Genomic DNA, 14,526 nt, shown 5'->3' with positions numbered 1-14,526 from the left:
GATTGCCTAATAGACATCTAAACATAGTCGTCTTGGCAAAAACAAGGCTAAAATTAGGCTGTCAGTGAAAATCTAATAAACATCTAAGAATGGGCCAAAACTAGACTAGTCATTAAATAAACCGAAATGAATGACTACACATATAAAATCTGTCTATTCAAACAGTCTAGTTTTGGGTTATTCGTAGATGTCTGTCAGATTATCACTGACAGCCCAAGTTTAGCCTTGTTTTGTCCATGCTGTCTACGTTTAAATGTTTATAAGATGTTTATTAAGCAAAAAATTGTTTACTAGGAAGTGTACGTGATTAGAGATGTCTGTTCACACACAGCTTTTGATTGTAGATTGCTCAGATATACAAGTTGTTTTTGGAACATTAATTAACAGCAAGCTACACTTTATGCCTCAGTCTCAGTACATTCTGACAATAAGAATAAAAGGTCATGGAAGAGGGCACAGAAAGTGACAGTGCCTTGAGCGGACAGACAGAAAAGCACATTGTCAGCCTGGATGCCTTATGTAACTTGGCACCATTCTCCCTACAAAGTGAAAAATCAATGGCCAGCGGAAGACCGAAACACCAAAAACTGTTTGTGTGAGAGAGACAGAAAGAAACAACAGAAAGAAAGGGCACACTGTTCCTGAAACAGGATGAAAGAGTCTTTCAAAATGACAAGAATCAACATAATCACACAAATATTCCAATTATTATTACGATATCATTATTATTTTTCAGTTTCAGCAATATTTATATAGATTTTAGACTAAGAATGTACGATTATTTTGTTAATTTGGTTTGAAAACTGGTGAATTGTAAACAATTTGGGTTTTTTTTCACATAACGAATAACAATTTTTTCCTTTTATTTCCATCTTGCAGAAAAATCTGCTAAATTTTCCTTTATAATCAGTTATAAAGTCAAAAGATTGATCATTTTTTACATTTATATTCTCCACAGACCTTTTAGGATCTCTGGCTTTATATCCTCTTCTGAAGCTTTTCAGATACAGACAGATTAATGGATGGTAATATACCAGAGTGTATGTACGTGTGAAATGAGGGCTCAACATTGGGTTATGACAAAAGGACATCCGAAGGTTGACGTTGATATTTTTGTGCATCCCAGCAGACGGCCGGAGGCACACACAACAAGTCTGATCCATCTTCCTGTCTGTCTAATATTTGTATCTCTAACCTCAGCATCTGCCAATCTGTCTTCTTCAGGTGTGTTAACACACACACACACACACACACACACAAAAACAAAACAAAAGATGCAATCTATCTGCTTGAGATATTGCAGATCACTTCTTTCAATTAATCAACATCTTAAACAGAATACATACATGACAAGCTAAATGTGAAACAAACACAAAAGAAGATAGCTTTTACTAGCAGCCTACTACTTCAGTAGTACCTTTTTTTCTACACTTTGTGTCAATGGCTACTGGTTTCTAAAAGTTTGGAACCCCTTAAAAAGTAAATTTTAATGTAACCTATCCATTTAAGCATCATTTCAGCATACTAGTATGGTTTTTAAAGATTTGTGTTACACGGCAAACTGGAATAATGCCTGATAAAGAAAAAATGTGTTATAATAATCATAAAATTTCACTATACCTTCCTACTTTACTCTATTCTGATCAAATAATTCCAGCTTCAGTGATCATAAAATTCTTATTTAAAAAATCATTACAACTCTAAGTCTTGAATGGAAATGGATGCCCAGCTCTGCCAAACTAAAACAGAAATCAACTGTTGATGCACAGAGACACCAGTTGCGATCCAATACCTGGATATCTAGAGATCCATCATCCACTGAATAGATCCCAAACACACACCAGCATATCAAGCAGCTTATCTTACCTACCATTACTACTTTTGGGCTGAATGTGACCAGAAGAAGCCACATTCCCCTTTTCCGAAGACTCTTGCATTAACAGTATCCTGCCAGAAGTTTGTGGCACACCAACAGACTGTTCTTTCTCAATAGCAGGAGCTGTTGGGATACTCATAGACGGCAGAACACTTTGCTTGTCCTCTACGGTGAAGTATTTAACGGTCTGTGGTGGCGACGGCACATCCTTGCCTGGATATTTATCAGGCAGCTGAAGGCTAGCGGGCACTGTCAGGTGGGTACTGCCTGACATTGTGCGCTGTAACACCCGGTTTTGTTGCAGGGGGGGTGATATGGGTGGGGGTGTCTCCTCTTTGCCCTCTACCACACCCTCTACATAGCTGTCATTCACCACACCGATCACGCAATAGTTCGGCGCGGGGCCTGTTTGCAAGGTGCCACGGGGTGCATCCCAATCTGAAGATGACAAGATTGCACTCCGCGGTGAAGGTCCCGATGTCACCCCATTGGGGGAAATGGCTTTCCCTGGAGACAAGGGCGATGGAGAGGATGAGAGGCTTGTGGGGCTTTCTGCTGTACTGCCCAAATTCTTCAGACCCCTGCTTCCCGGGTAAATATTTACCCGGTGGTCCACCTCCTGGCTGATTACTGTCGACTTGGTGGAAAGGTCCTGCTTGTCATCCTCTACCAGTCTGGAGGATTGCAGATTGCCTGGTTGCCCCTGCTGCCAGTTCCAGCCCTGGGCAGCTGTTGATGATGCCAAGCCTGGCATTGAGGGTGGCACCGAGCACAGATCTCTGCACTCTGAGCGCTGGGACGACATCCTCACACAGTCCTTCTCTCTCTGGATAGATTTGTTCTGTATCAAGGTGTCTGTCTGTCAGTAATCGGCATTGATTTAAGTGAGTTTGTCTAGAGCGCCAGTCTCTAAACCTTCCTCAACACAGAGGCTGAGATGACTCTGCGTCTCTCCAAATCCCCCTCCTCTCTCTCTCTCTCTCTCTCTCTCTTTCTCTCTCACCCTAATTCTGTCTGTACATTCCTTCCAAGTCTACAATCACGTGACTGCAAGAGCTGCATTCTTATTGGACGTTACGCACTGAAAACGCTTGCTTTTAGCATCCAGCGTGTTTATAAATACCCCTTTCTATCTCTCTTTCTCTCACTCACACATTGTCTGGTTTGGCGCTCAGAATGTTCTAGCAGACGAGAGCGTGCACCTTTACTCTTAACCCCGGTGATGGAAGACGTCATCATAGCCTGGTCCTCAGATGCTGCGTCCCTCACTGAACACATTAACATCGGTATCAATCACGTTTAATCAGATATCAACTTATTGGGTCTCTGGGCCAGCATATTGATAGAGGTGTGAGCTCTGTTGTTTACTTTGCCTTTAACACTGTAGACACTATGAGGCAGATTTGCTAAACGCTTGTGCCAGCGTAAGCCCCCTTTTGTTATTCTAAAACTAAAATCAGGATTTATTAGCATTTATTTTTGTGGCTGACTTACAGCATATGTGTTTGTAGGAGTTTTTCTTTCTGCAGTAAAACGTATGGGTTGAGAGTATTTGAATTGATCTTTTTTAACCATGTGATGCTTAATGGTTTTTTGACTCTTAAAGAGAATGGGAGATGAGATGAGAGGTTTTTGCTAAAAAAAAAAAACATAACTCATCAAGAGAATAAACACAATCCTTTTAGACCATGTGCTGCGGCGCAAACCGCAATTTTCCGTAATCTCCCCCATGACTAAGACAAGACAGCAAGGTCATTCATTCATTCATTTCACTTCAGCTTAGTGCCTTTTTATCAGTCATTAAGCAATAAATTGTAACTATCCCAATGCAAACCAAAAATGACTAAACACAAATAAGTTAAACTTTACAGAGAGCCATACAAGCCTATGACCTTTATGCTTTCAGTTGCCAGACGTCAAGAGTTTTAAACGCCACATCAGAAATGTTTTTTTTAATTAAATTCGTTAAAATCGTGTACAAAACATGGTAATATAACAGAATAGATCTAATCTATGCTTGCAATAGATACACTTGATTTATGATTTTTGTGGCTGCATAAGGGCAGGATACCATCAAAACAACATTTTTCTCTCTCAAACAAGTGAATCAGACCCACCCCCCCACCCCGAGTCAGTAGACACACCAGACATTGGACATAAGACTTTTTGAAAATTATATATACAGTATATTTTTAAACTCACCTGTTTGTCATCTCAAGCAAGAGATCATTAAATTTAAGTTGACTTATATAAATCACATCTGTCACATCTGCATTATTCAGCACTTTACAGCATGTACAGTATGTGCACAGAAATAGCACATATATTCAAACCTCTATAACCAACTAGACCAGTAAATTACAAGCATCCTAACCTGAAAAAACTTAAGCAGCAGAAACTGTGGTTTTCAAATGACATAAGAGAAACCACAAAACCAGTCAACCTGTAATAAATACAACTTTTCTGGCTCCCATTGCATCCGCCCTTCAAGACCTGAGCAGAGGCGCATGATGTCACAATTCATGTGGAGTCTGATTGGATCCGACATATTAATTACGCACTTACCCCAATGCATCGGCTGCAGTGACAGATATAAAAGGAGTCTTTTCTCTCTGTATGTCTCATCGCTATAATGGGCCTGTTATTTGTGAATGGATTTTGTTATAAAGCCATGTCAAATGAACCGTATTTTACTGTTTATATTCTCCTAAAACAACCTTGTTTATTGTATAGTGATACTTTGTTATTTCTGCACTCATTCTGCAACTCATTCAAAAATAAAACTATTTTATTAAATAAATAATATAGTGCAAAAGAGCTATTTCCCAGTAAACAATTCTATGTTTAATAGCTTGGCTAAAACCAGGCTAAACTTGGGCTGTCAGTAAAAATCTTATAGACATCTGAGAATAGCCGAAAACTAGAAAACTCTATTTATTTGATGACTAGTCTATTTTTGCCTATTCTTAGACGTCTATTAGGTTTTTACTGACAGGCCAAATTTAGCCTTGTTTTAGCCAAAGATGACTATGTTTAGACGTCTATTAGACATTTATTAGACATCTTTTAAAAACAAAAAATGCTTGCTGGGTTGTCACTGTTGTAATAGTTAACTTATATTTACTTCGAACATGACTTTATTGTAATGTGTTTCCCTATATAGTTTATAATCATTTTGCAGTTTATTGGTTTGAACTCTTAACATTTGTGTTAAATAGAAAATCTCATTAGTAAATGTTATTTAATGCAATAACTAACATCAACACTGATCAATAGCCACATTTTACAGTTATGTGAGTGTTAGTTAATGTTACTGTGTATTTTGATATAAGCTTCAGCAATTATTGTAGAAAGAAAATTTGATACCATCATAAGCCCACACGGCACCATGAATTATTATTAAGTAGATATAAATGACATTATATTATATTATATTATATTATATTATATTATATTATATTATATTATATTATATTATATTATATTATATTATATTATATTATATTATATTATTATGGGTAGGGCCTGACAGAATCTGTGGACATTTTTTGCTATTTCTGCTGAGAATTTTGGTAAAAATCTGCGGATTTCTGCGGAATTATTTTAAAAGTATCATAACTAAAACAATATGTGAAATAAAATATAATATCTTTTTAACTTTTATTTAATGTTTAAAATGCAAATCCGATTAGATTCACTTTATTTAGTAAGCAAAGTAAGTCTCATATAATATCTCTACTAAAAGACAGAAAATATTACTTTAAAAATTGCATTGTACATAAATCAAATGAACATTTTCATATTAGTCAATAATATTACTGTAATTAATTAAAAAAACTGAATAAACTTAGATTAACTCAAGTAAATAAACAGAATTAATGATGGGCTAAAAATCTGCGGAAATTTGCGAAATTCTGCGTGCGCAGATTTCGTGTGGGCCTAACTATGGGCAATGCAGTGGCGCAGTAGGTAGTACTGTCACCTCACAGCAAGAAGGTCGCTGGGTCGCTGGTTCGAACTTTGGCTCAGTTGGCGTTTCTGTGCAAGTTTGCATGTTCTCCCTGCATTCGTGTAGGTTTCCTCCGGGTGCTCCGGTTTCCCCCCCAGTCCAAAGACATGCAGTACAGGTGAATTGGGTATGTATGTGTGTAGATGTTTCCCAGAGATGGGTTGCGGCTGGAAGGGCATAAGCTGCGTAAAAATGTGCTGGATAAGTTTCATTCCGCTGTGGCGACCCCGGATTAATAAAAGGACTAAGCCGACAAGAAAATGAATAAATTATATTATATTATATTATATTATATTATATTATATTATATTATATTATATTATGTTATTTTATGTTATGTTATGTTATGTTATATTATATTATATTATATTATATTATATTATATTATATTATATTATTTTATATTACATTGTATTATATTATATTATTTTATATTATATTATGTTATATTATATTATATTATATTATATTATATTATATTATATTATATTATTACTTTATATTATATTATATTATATTATATTATATTATATTATATTATATTATATTATATTATATTATATTATATTATATTATATTATATTATATTATATTATATTATATTATATTATATTATATTAATTTGACCATCTTTTCACCATGATGACTAAAACCGGAAAAGCAGTTTTACGCTGTTATCCACCTACATATTTATCAATCATTATAAATAGCACATTGTTCTCTTCAGTAATGAAAACACAACATTAGTAAGGCATTTAACACATTCGGCGTGGGGTGGATCATGCACGCTCATTGAGTAATGGGGAAGCTATGTCACAGAGTTGCTATTTTGGGAACATATCCTACAGTTACACCCTAGCAGGTCCTATTCCCTGCATCACCAAGGAAACCGCCTCCCATATCCATGGCAACAGTCTCCCCCGTCAGTGCAGCTGCTGATCTGAGCGAGAGGAAGTGAAAGCACAAGGGCAAGAAAGGACGGAGTAAAGGGAGGGATTCAAGGGGTGAGAAGGGCATCTCCTATTTCTGATAGAGGAACAAGTGTTAGGACATCGACTTTATGCATAATAACCTCACAGAAACATGCTGGAATAAAGGATGCCAGTGATTAATCAATTATCATTATTAATGTTTTAACATTAATACACCTTATTCCTGGTCGATTAAGCATGGATATCTATAATGTGCATAGCTCTGAGGTGTGTGTGTGTGATTATGCACAACACATGTACAGTGGATGTGAAGAAAGCAAGAGCAATGCATGAATGAGTTTATAAACGTTCTCTGATTTGCTTAGATTAGAAACAGAACCTGGCATCAGTTTACATCCATGTTGTTGCATACGGTAGCGGGGTGTTTTACTAGGGCACAGAGGGCTCCTTCCTTGTATTACCTTTCTTTCTTTCCCCTTTGTTTTGAGTGAGCATTTGACATTTATAAGTGACATTTTACTTAATCATCAGTTAAACAAACAGATTTGTGTTTTCTACAGTCAAGCATCAGTTTGTTTTTGATTACAGTTTCATCCAACTGCTTACGCACAAAATCTTTTCATGTCACACAATTTCTGAAACATCTCACTCAAAATGAAAAACTACACAGCAAATCAACACAATCATTAACTATTTCTCCGCCTTGAACTCAGTTTTCAATCACATAAACCCTTTTTTTATTCAAAACACTACACACAATTCTCTACCTAAAACCCAAATATCTAGCAGGAAGCCACTTGCTTTCCTTTTCCAAACACAACCAATTAAAATGCTACACTTATTTGCGAGGTCACAGACAGTGCTTAAATGTGGAAACACTAATTTCTCACTCTATTTCTTATCTGATCACTGCTTCACTGTAGTATATGCCTATAAATAGGTCAAAGGTGACACTGAGCTGTTCTGGTGCAAAACTGGTCTGCCACCCATCCACAATTTGTAGTTTCATACCTAGCGCATATTCACCTTTTCTAAATCCTAAATTCCTCTAAAAAAAGAATACAATAACTTTTCTCATGTCTGTAAAGTGTATGATGACCAACTCTACGGCCACATAGGGCTTTTCCAGACTATGGACACTTTGCCTCCCGAGAAACCATACACACGATTTTGTTGTTTACTGTATTCTGGAGAATATACTTTTGCTTTACATATTTTTACATACAGTGGGCCCTATCATGAACCTGACGCAATGCGGCACAAGGCGTGACGCAAATGTTGTTTGATAGTTTTAGCTTGAAGCAACTGTCGTTTTGACGTGTTGCACCATGCTGTTAAAATAGCAAATACATTTGCGCTTATGTGTGTCCCCATATCTGGTCTAAAAAAAAAGGTGTGTTAAGGCACATTGCAGGCACATTGCTCTTTTGAAGATCTAAAATAGACCGCTCAATAGACCCGCTAAGAGGAGGTCTAAAGTCCAATGCAGAGTGCATTAGTTGTGTGCCTCGCTTAAACATTGCTTAATACACACAGGATCTACAGCGATACGCAAATATCTTTACAAATGAAAAAGAATTAAAGGGTTAAAATATTACCAAATTTATTACTTTCTACATAAATATAAAAAAACAATACCTTCATGCCTTCTTTATCTCCGGGGCTTTTTCAGTTTATTCATGACAATTTGCTTTTGTATAATGTTATTATTAGTAGTAGTATTATTTATTATATGCAGATTTATATTTGTTTTATCAAAAACAAGCTTAGATTTGCCCACCTGTCAGGTTTCAGACCATATGGGGTATAGCATGTGTATTTGGATATAACTCAGGTTTTTGACCACACTTTGTTATTATTGTTCATTTGTTTGTTTGCTGGAAATTATAACTGAATTTAGAAATAGTTTTAAAACAAATCTTTGCGCTAAACAAACAAATTTTTTTATGTAGGCTAATAGATGGCTGTGCATACAACACGTTTCTTTATCCACGGAGGAGAGTGAAATTGAAAGTAATGAATAATGAGGCTCCTCTCTCATTCTCGCGCTGCAGATGCTCTGTTTAACTGTTTTCTTGTTAGTGAAGCGCTCAGTTTTTTCACCTACAAAGTCCGCCATGTAAATAGCAAATGCGCTATGGCACGATGCAACTGACTCTTAAAGGGAATGGGAGATGAGACTCTGATTCTGACTCAACACAAATATAACTCATTAAGAGAATAAGCTCAACCCTGTTAGACCATGCGTCACAGCGCAAATTGAATTTTTCCGCCCTTAAAATAGCAAAAGTGGATTCGGACACCCCCTTAATGCTTTTGCGCCCTGCACTTTGGACTTTGCACCAAGATTGTTAAAATAGAGCCCAGTGTGTTTATGGTTTTGTTGTATGCTACTGTATACAACAGCAACAGTGTTACAGTGTATCAGTTCCCCAACTCAACAGATTACGGTCACTTCAGAACATTGTATTGAAATGTAGACTTAAGTCTTTGAAAGAGCAAAGAGATTAGAACAACAGTGTTTACATGACATATCCAAACATTTACTATTATGAAAGACATGTTTGCCATTTAATGCAAATGCTTCACTCTGACATGCGTTTATGGCATTTTGAATGCAGTGTTATATTTTGAAGGACATGTGAGCGATTTTGCATTTTGTGCGTGCAGTTTTGAGAATTGTGTGTAGAGTTTTGAAATAAATGATGACATTTTGAAAACGTGTGTAAGCAGTTGGAAAAAACTGTAAACAGTACATTGCTTTCAGTACATTTCAAGCTTTAATTTAGTTGTACATAAAGATTAACATCCCATAAATTCTGGGATTACCTTTATTAATTAGTGCTCTGACATATTGTATCAAGTAAATAGTAACTCAAAGCTTACTGGGGCACAGCAGACTTTTACTGGGCACTATGATATAGTGATGAAGTAAGTTAATAACTGTGGAAATATAAATTTCTATCAACTAAATCCAAATGAACAATAATCTACGTATAACTGAAAAGTTATATTCTTTGGTTTTTAATTATAAAATTTTATTAACATCCCAGCTAGGAGGGACATTTAACCTTTATCTCTCTGACTACAGGCTAAGCCAGTGATGCAAATGCTTTAAACGACTCTGTCTTTGTCTTCGGGTGTTGCTTTTATGCTACAGAAACCCTATGTTAATTAACTTGTGTGGTCAGTAGCTGGGCCGTTTTTTAACACCTATGCCATGATGACTCCAAAACTGAACTTGCATGCTTTGTTTAGCTATATCCCCTCCTCCTAAGAACACAATATAGCCATGAAATCTTTGTCTTAATTCAGACTTGTGTGAGACTTGTGAGAGACTTGTGAAAGAACTTGCAGACTGCAGACCTCTAGTAGGCTCTTGCAGACACATGGACATCTTAAAGACGTTGTATGACTGCAGATTAACCAACACGTCTCAATAAAGGAATTCTGCTTGTTTCGAGTCTCCTGGACTGGGTTCTCTCTTCTTTTCACTCACTCATTTATTTTTTTTTACAACATAACTAAATGGCAAAAGCCTTAAACAACCAAGGAAGCAAAGAATTCTGGCACAGCAGGCATTCTTCTGGCACTGGCATACAGCATGTGGGCCAAACATGGCCTGGATTTGGTAGAGGTGGCACCATCTTTAAGGTGGCACATAAGACTTGGACCAGATTTAACATGTAGTTTTTGACCCAGATATTAAAAATTGATATGTGGGCCACGTAAGTTTGGCCGGTCTTGACCCACATTTAAAATAAATTAAAATTATTTTTGAGTAAAGAAAAAAAAATCTACCAATTAGGTCGCTTTGAGAAAAAGCATGCCCATAATGTGTCTAAAGTGCAATGCTTCATGGATTTATCAATTTCATCTTGACACACCAACCTATCTGGCCCAGTTCAGGCCCAGTTATGAGTTGATAACTTGGCTGAGACTTGACCCAGATATGGTCCATGTTTGGCCCTTGTCTGGAACCCAGACTTGGTCCAGTCATTAACTGTAATTCACTGTGGCATGTGGGCCAAGCAAAATCTGATTGTGTGGGTCAGAGCTGGGCCAGAGTCATTTCGCTATGTGGGCTGTCATGGACATTCATGAGTAAATGTCTTTTTCACATTATTCAGAATATAACACACTTACAGACTATACTTACTATCAGGCTTACTAAAGTATGTTGGTGTTTCATAATATATCATTTTTACAAGGTGGGTTGCTAGCCTAAAGCTCAACCCCCAACCTAAAGGACACTTACAGAATATAACAGTAACAACAGATATATAGGACTGTTTAATACATTAAAAAGAAAATAATTGTTACTGTGATAATATTATTTACAATCTGTGCTATAAATTAATTTCATTTATAAGTCCAGGTATTTGTGTGTTGCATTCAAGGTTGTTTACCCGGATTTGTAAGCACTCTTACTATCTTTACACCTGCCTCCCCAGTAGGTGCTGTTATATTATTGGCTAGAATGACCTGAAGGGGAACCTATAAATCCAAAAATAAATACTAAAGCATACCTGTCAACCCTCCCGTTTTCCCCGGGATCCCTGTATTTTACAATTCTAGCCCGCTATCATCCCAGAAAGGTATTTCCCCATTTATTTAATATGTCCGTGAAGGGTGGCAATAAACACCTATACGCAAACCATTCCGCCGAACCAACAAGGGACGCCCCTGCTTTTATTTTATTTAGACATGAAAACACTTTGAAATAAATATATATAAACTGTGGGATTCCGCTACTATTCCATACTATTTGTTAATACACATGCACTAGTTTCAAGTGTTTATCTTACCCTAACCCTAAAGCTATTGGCATGTTTTACTATATAAGTTATTACATTTAATCATTAATGTTTTATTGTATATCAATTGATGATTCTTTTAACAATCCTTCTAGCATTTACAAAACAATTTGGGTGAGGGGGGGGGGGGGGATGCTTGCATTTTGAGTGTCGTTAGCTGTCATTCTTTTGACAATGTGTAACTAAAGTAGACATCCTGCATTATTAAAGTTAAGTTAATAGATCAATAATTTAAAGGTCGAGCAATCAATAGAATTTGTGAAAACTGACATTTCTCATGTTAGAAGATATTGTAACAGAAAAAAAAAAAAATCAAGACATGTCTCCTCAACAGAAAATGACACTGCATACAAAGGCATTCCATCACATGTTGATTGATTTTAGCTTAATGAATAAACCCACACAGCCGAAAAGCAGAGAATGATACTCGTTGCATCATTCGCAACGTCATTTGGGATCTCTGTGTTAGCTTTTAATCCAAAGCTACCGCCCAGTACTCAATATCCTTCAATATCCCTGCCGGAGTGCATCACCTCTCAAGCGCCTCTGAACACACCCTAATCGCTCGCTATAAAAAGAACAACTCTATAAGTCTTATATAATGGTGAACGACTCTGCCATCAATTTTACATGAGCTGCTGCAGGAGGATGGGAGAGATAGAAGGAGATGTGTGTGACTGTGAGAGAGAGAGAGAGAGAGAGATCAAAGCACAAAAATACTACAGGGAGTATGAATTCTACCTATAAATATTGCAGACTAAAAATAACTGTTCTATCTACTGTTTATTTAATTAGGTAAATGGAAATTTAGTTTCACAATAAGCTAAGAATGAAAAACCTTTCTGAGAAGACCTGAATCCAATCTACACAAAAGCAATCCAACTCTTAAAATCTTAACATTTTCAAAATTAATCTAAATACTAGTTCTGGATGACACCCATATAAAGATTTAGGTATAAAAACATGTTGCAGAGTAGATTCAACAAACTGTGTTGAACTGAATGTAGCTTTTAGAGCAAGTTCTACCAGGAATACCTAATGTCACATTACTCATCACAATCAGTGCCAACCAATAGCCATAAGACACAAGAAATATATATTTCATTTCATTTCATGCATTTGGTTGCAGATAATGACGCAGAAATTCACCCAGCATCCTCCCCACCACCACCACCACCAGGTTGGCCCTGTCCAGGGGGTAGGCTCCACCTCTGTCTTCATTCTCAGCAGTCATAGCTAGATCTAAAGACTTTCAATTCAATCTACAGACGGGGCCTCCGCCAAAGTAATCCTATGATTTATTAAACAATACTTTTGTCAAATAATACTCATAAAAAAAAAAGTTATCCAGCATCATATTTATCTTCCTGGTCTTTCTGGTAGAACTATGATTTTTTTGCTCTTAATGATTTGTTTTGCTATTTAGATTTCTAAAGATAATAAAATTCAGGCAGATACCAATAAACCAGCATTACTATCATTATATTATATTATATTATATTATATTATATTATATTATATTATATTATATTATATTATATTATATTATATTATATTATATTATATTATTACCAATTAGGATGAAACTGTTTTCATTCACTCACTGATTATACTTCGGCTTAATCGCTGATTAATCAGGGGTTGCCACAGCGGAATGAACCGCCAATTTTTCTGGCAAATGTTTTATGCAGCAGATGCCCTTCCACCCATAACCCAGCACTGGGAAACACACATACACTCTCTCATCTACACACACACTCATTCACTACGGCCAATTTTAGTTTACCAAATTAACCTATGGCGCATATCTTTGGACTGTGGGGAAAACTGGAGCACCCGGAGGAAATCCACGTGAACATGGGGAGGACATGCAAACACCACATAGAAATGCCAATAAACCCAGTCAGCTAATTGGGACTCAAACCAGCGACCTTCTTGCTGTGAGGCAACAGTGCTAACCACTGAGCCATTATTGACGATGCTGAAAAAGCCCATAGAGAGGTTTAGACAAGAAAACAAGTTTTTGGTTTCCAATACAAATGCACCTTTAAAAAACTGGGGAAGATGCCAATCATCCATAAATTATGATCATGTATTGGCCACAGATAAATGGCTGATGCGAATTGACTAAGGCCAATTTCGAGATCAACATTATGTGCAGCGTGAATTCACTGAAAAAAATAACAGCATTTAAATATACTATAATCATCTACAAATGACAAATTAGCCAACACAGTTATTCATTAGGCGCTAATATATTGAAAGCCCAAGCTCATTCTGAAAACGTCCTACTCTATTCATATCTTGAGAGCGCCAAACACATCGCAGCAGAGGCTGCTGTGTATGCTTTTCCAGATCTCAAATTTCTCTCAAAGGTGCCCTTTGCACCTGTTGTTCTCACTTAAATTTACCAGAGGCCGCTGTTGACAGACTGACTGACTGACAGATTGACTGACTGACCCACCCTCCTCTTTCCCTAAACCCAACCAATAGTGTTTTTAAAAGCACAGACTAACCATGCTATTTACTTGTTTATTTTATTTTTTGGCCTCTGTTTTTGTCTTACCCGCTGTCTGGAACAGTTCTTATCTTTATTTGAACCCTGTCATCATGGTCAACTCCTCTTGGCGTTTTAAGTCTGCCGACATACATGGCAAGCTAACTGAACAAACTTTTAACAGCAGGAAAGCCATCTATACGGAGGTGCGGTCAGCCGGTAAGCGAAAAGAGTAACTGCATCATACCACCCCATCTAAAAGATGAGATGTAGCCATACATACCTCTGGATACATAATTTGTGATCTTTAGAATGTATATAGCGCTACATTTTCAGAAAGAGCTTATGTTGCATATTGACCATCCCTGCTTTTTCATATTTATCTAGAACACTTC

At 36.7% G+C, this 14,526-nt stretch overlaps 1 protein-coding gene across 8 annotated transcripts in view; it reads right to left on the bottom strand.

Annotated features, from left to right (window-relative positions):
* Positions 1–14,526, bottom strand: part of map4l (microtubule associated protein 4 like) — a 75,228-nt gene that overhangs the window by 33,597 nt on the left and 27,105 nt on the right. For 4 of the 8 annotated variants that reach the window (XM_005171245.6, XM_073925702.1, XM_073925704.1 and 1 more), the window contains exon 1: positions 1,871–2,821. The exons of the other annotated variants lie outside the window; for them this stretch is intronic. In XM_005171245.6, the coding sequence (XP_005171302.1) occupies positions 1,871–2,681 (811 nt within the window). In that variant the 5' untranslated portion in view covers positions 2,682–2,821. Of the gene's footprint in view, positions 1–1,870; positions 2,822–14,526 lie in introns of those variants that run through there. 8 annotated transcript variants of the gene reach the window in all.

This window comes from Danio rerio, chromosome 2 (genome assembly GCF_049306965.1).
Source record: "Danio rerio strain Tuebingen ecotype United States chromosome 2, GRCz12tu, whole genome shotgun sequence".
NCBI classification, from domain to species: domain Eukaryota; kingdom Metazoa; phylum Chordata; class Actinopteri; order Cypriniformes; family Danionidae; genus Danio; species Danio rerio.
This window is presented reverse-complemented; position numbering and strand designations above follow the sequence as displayed.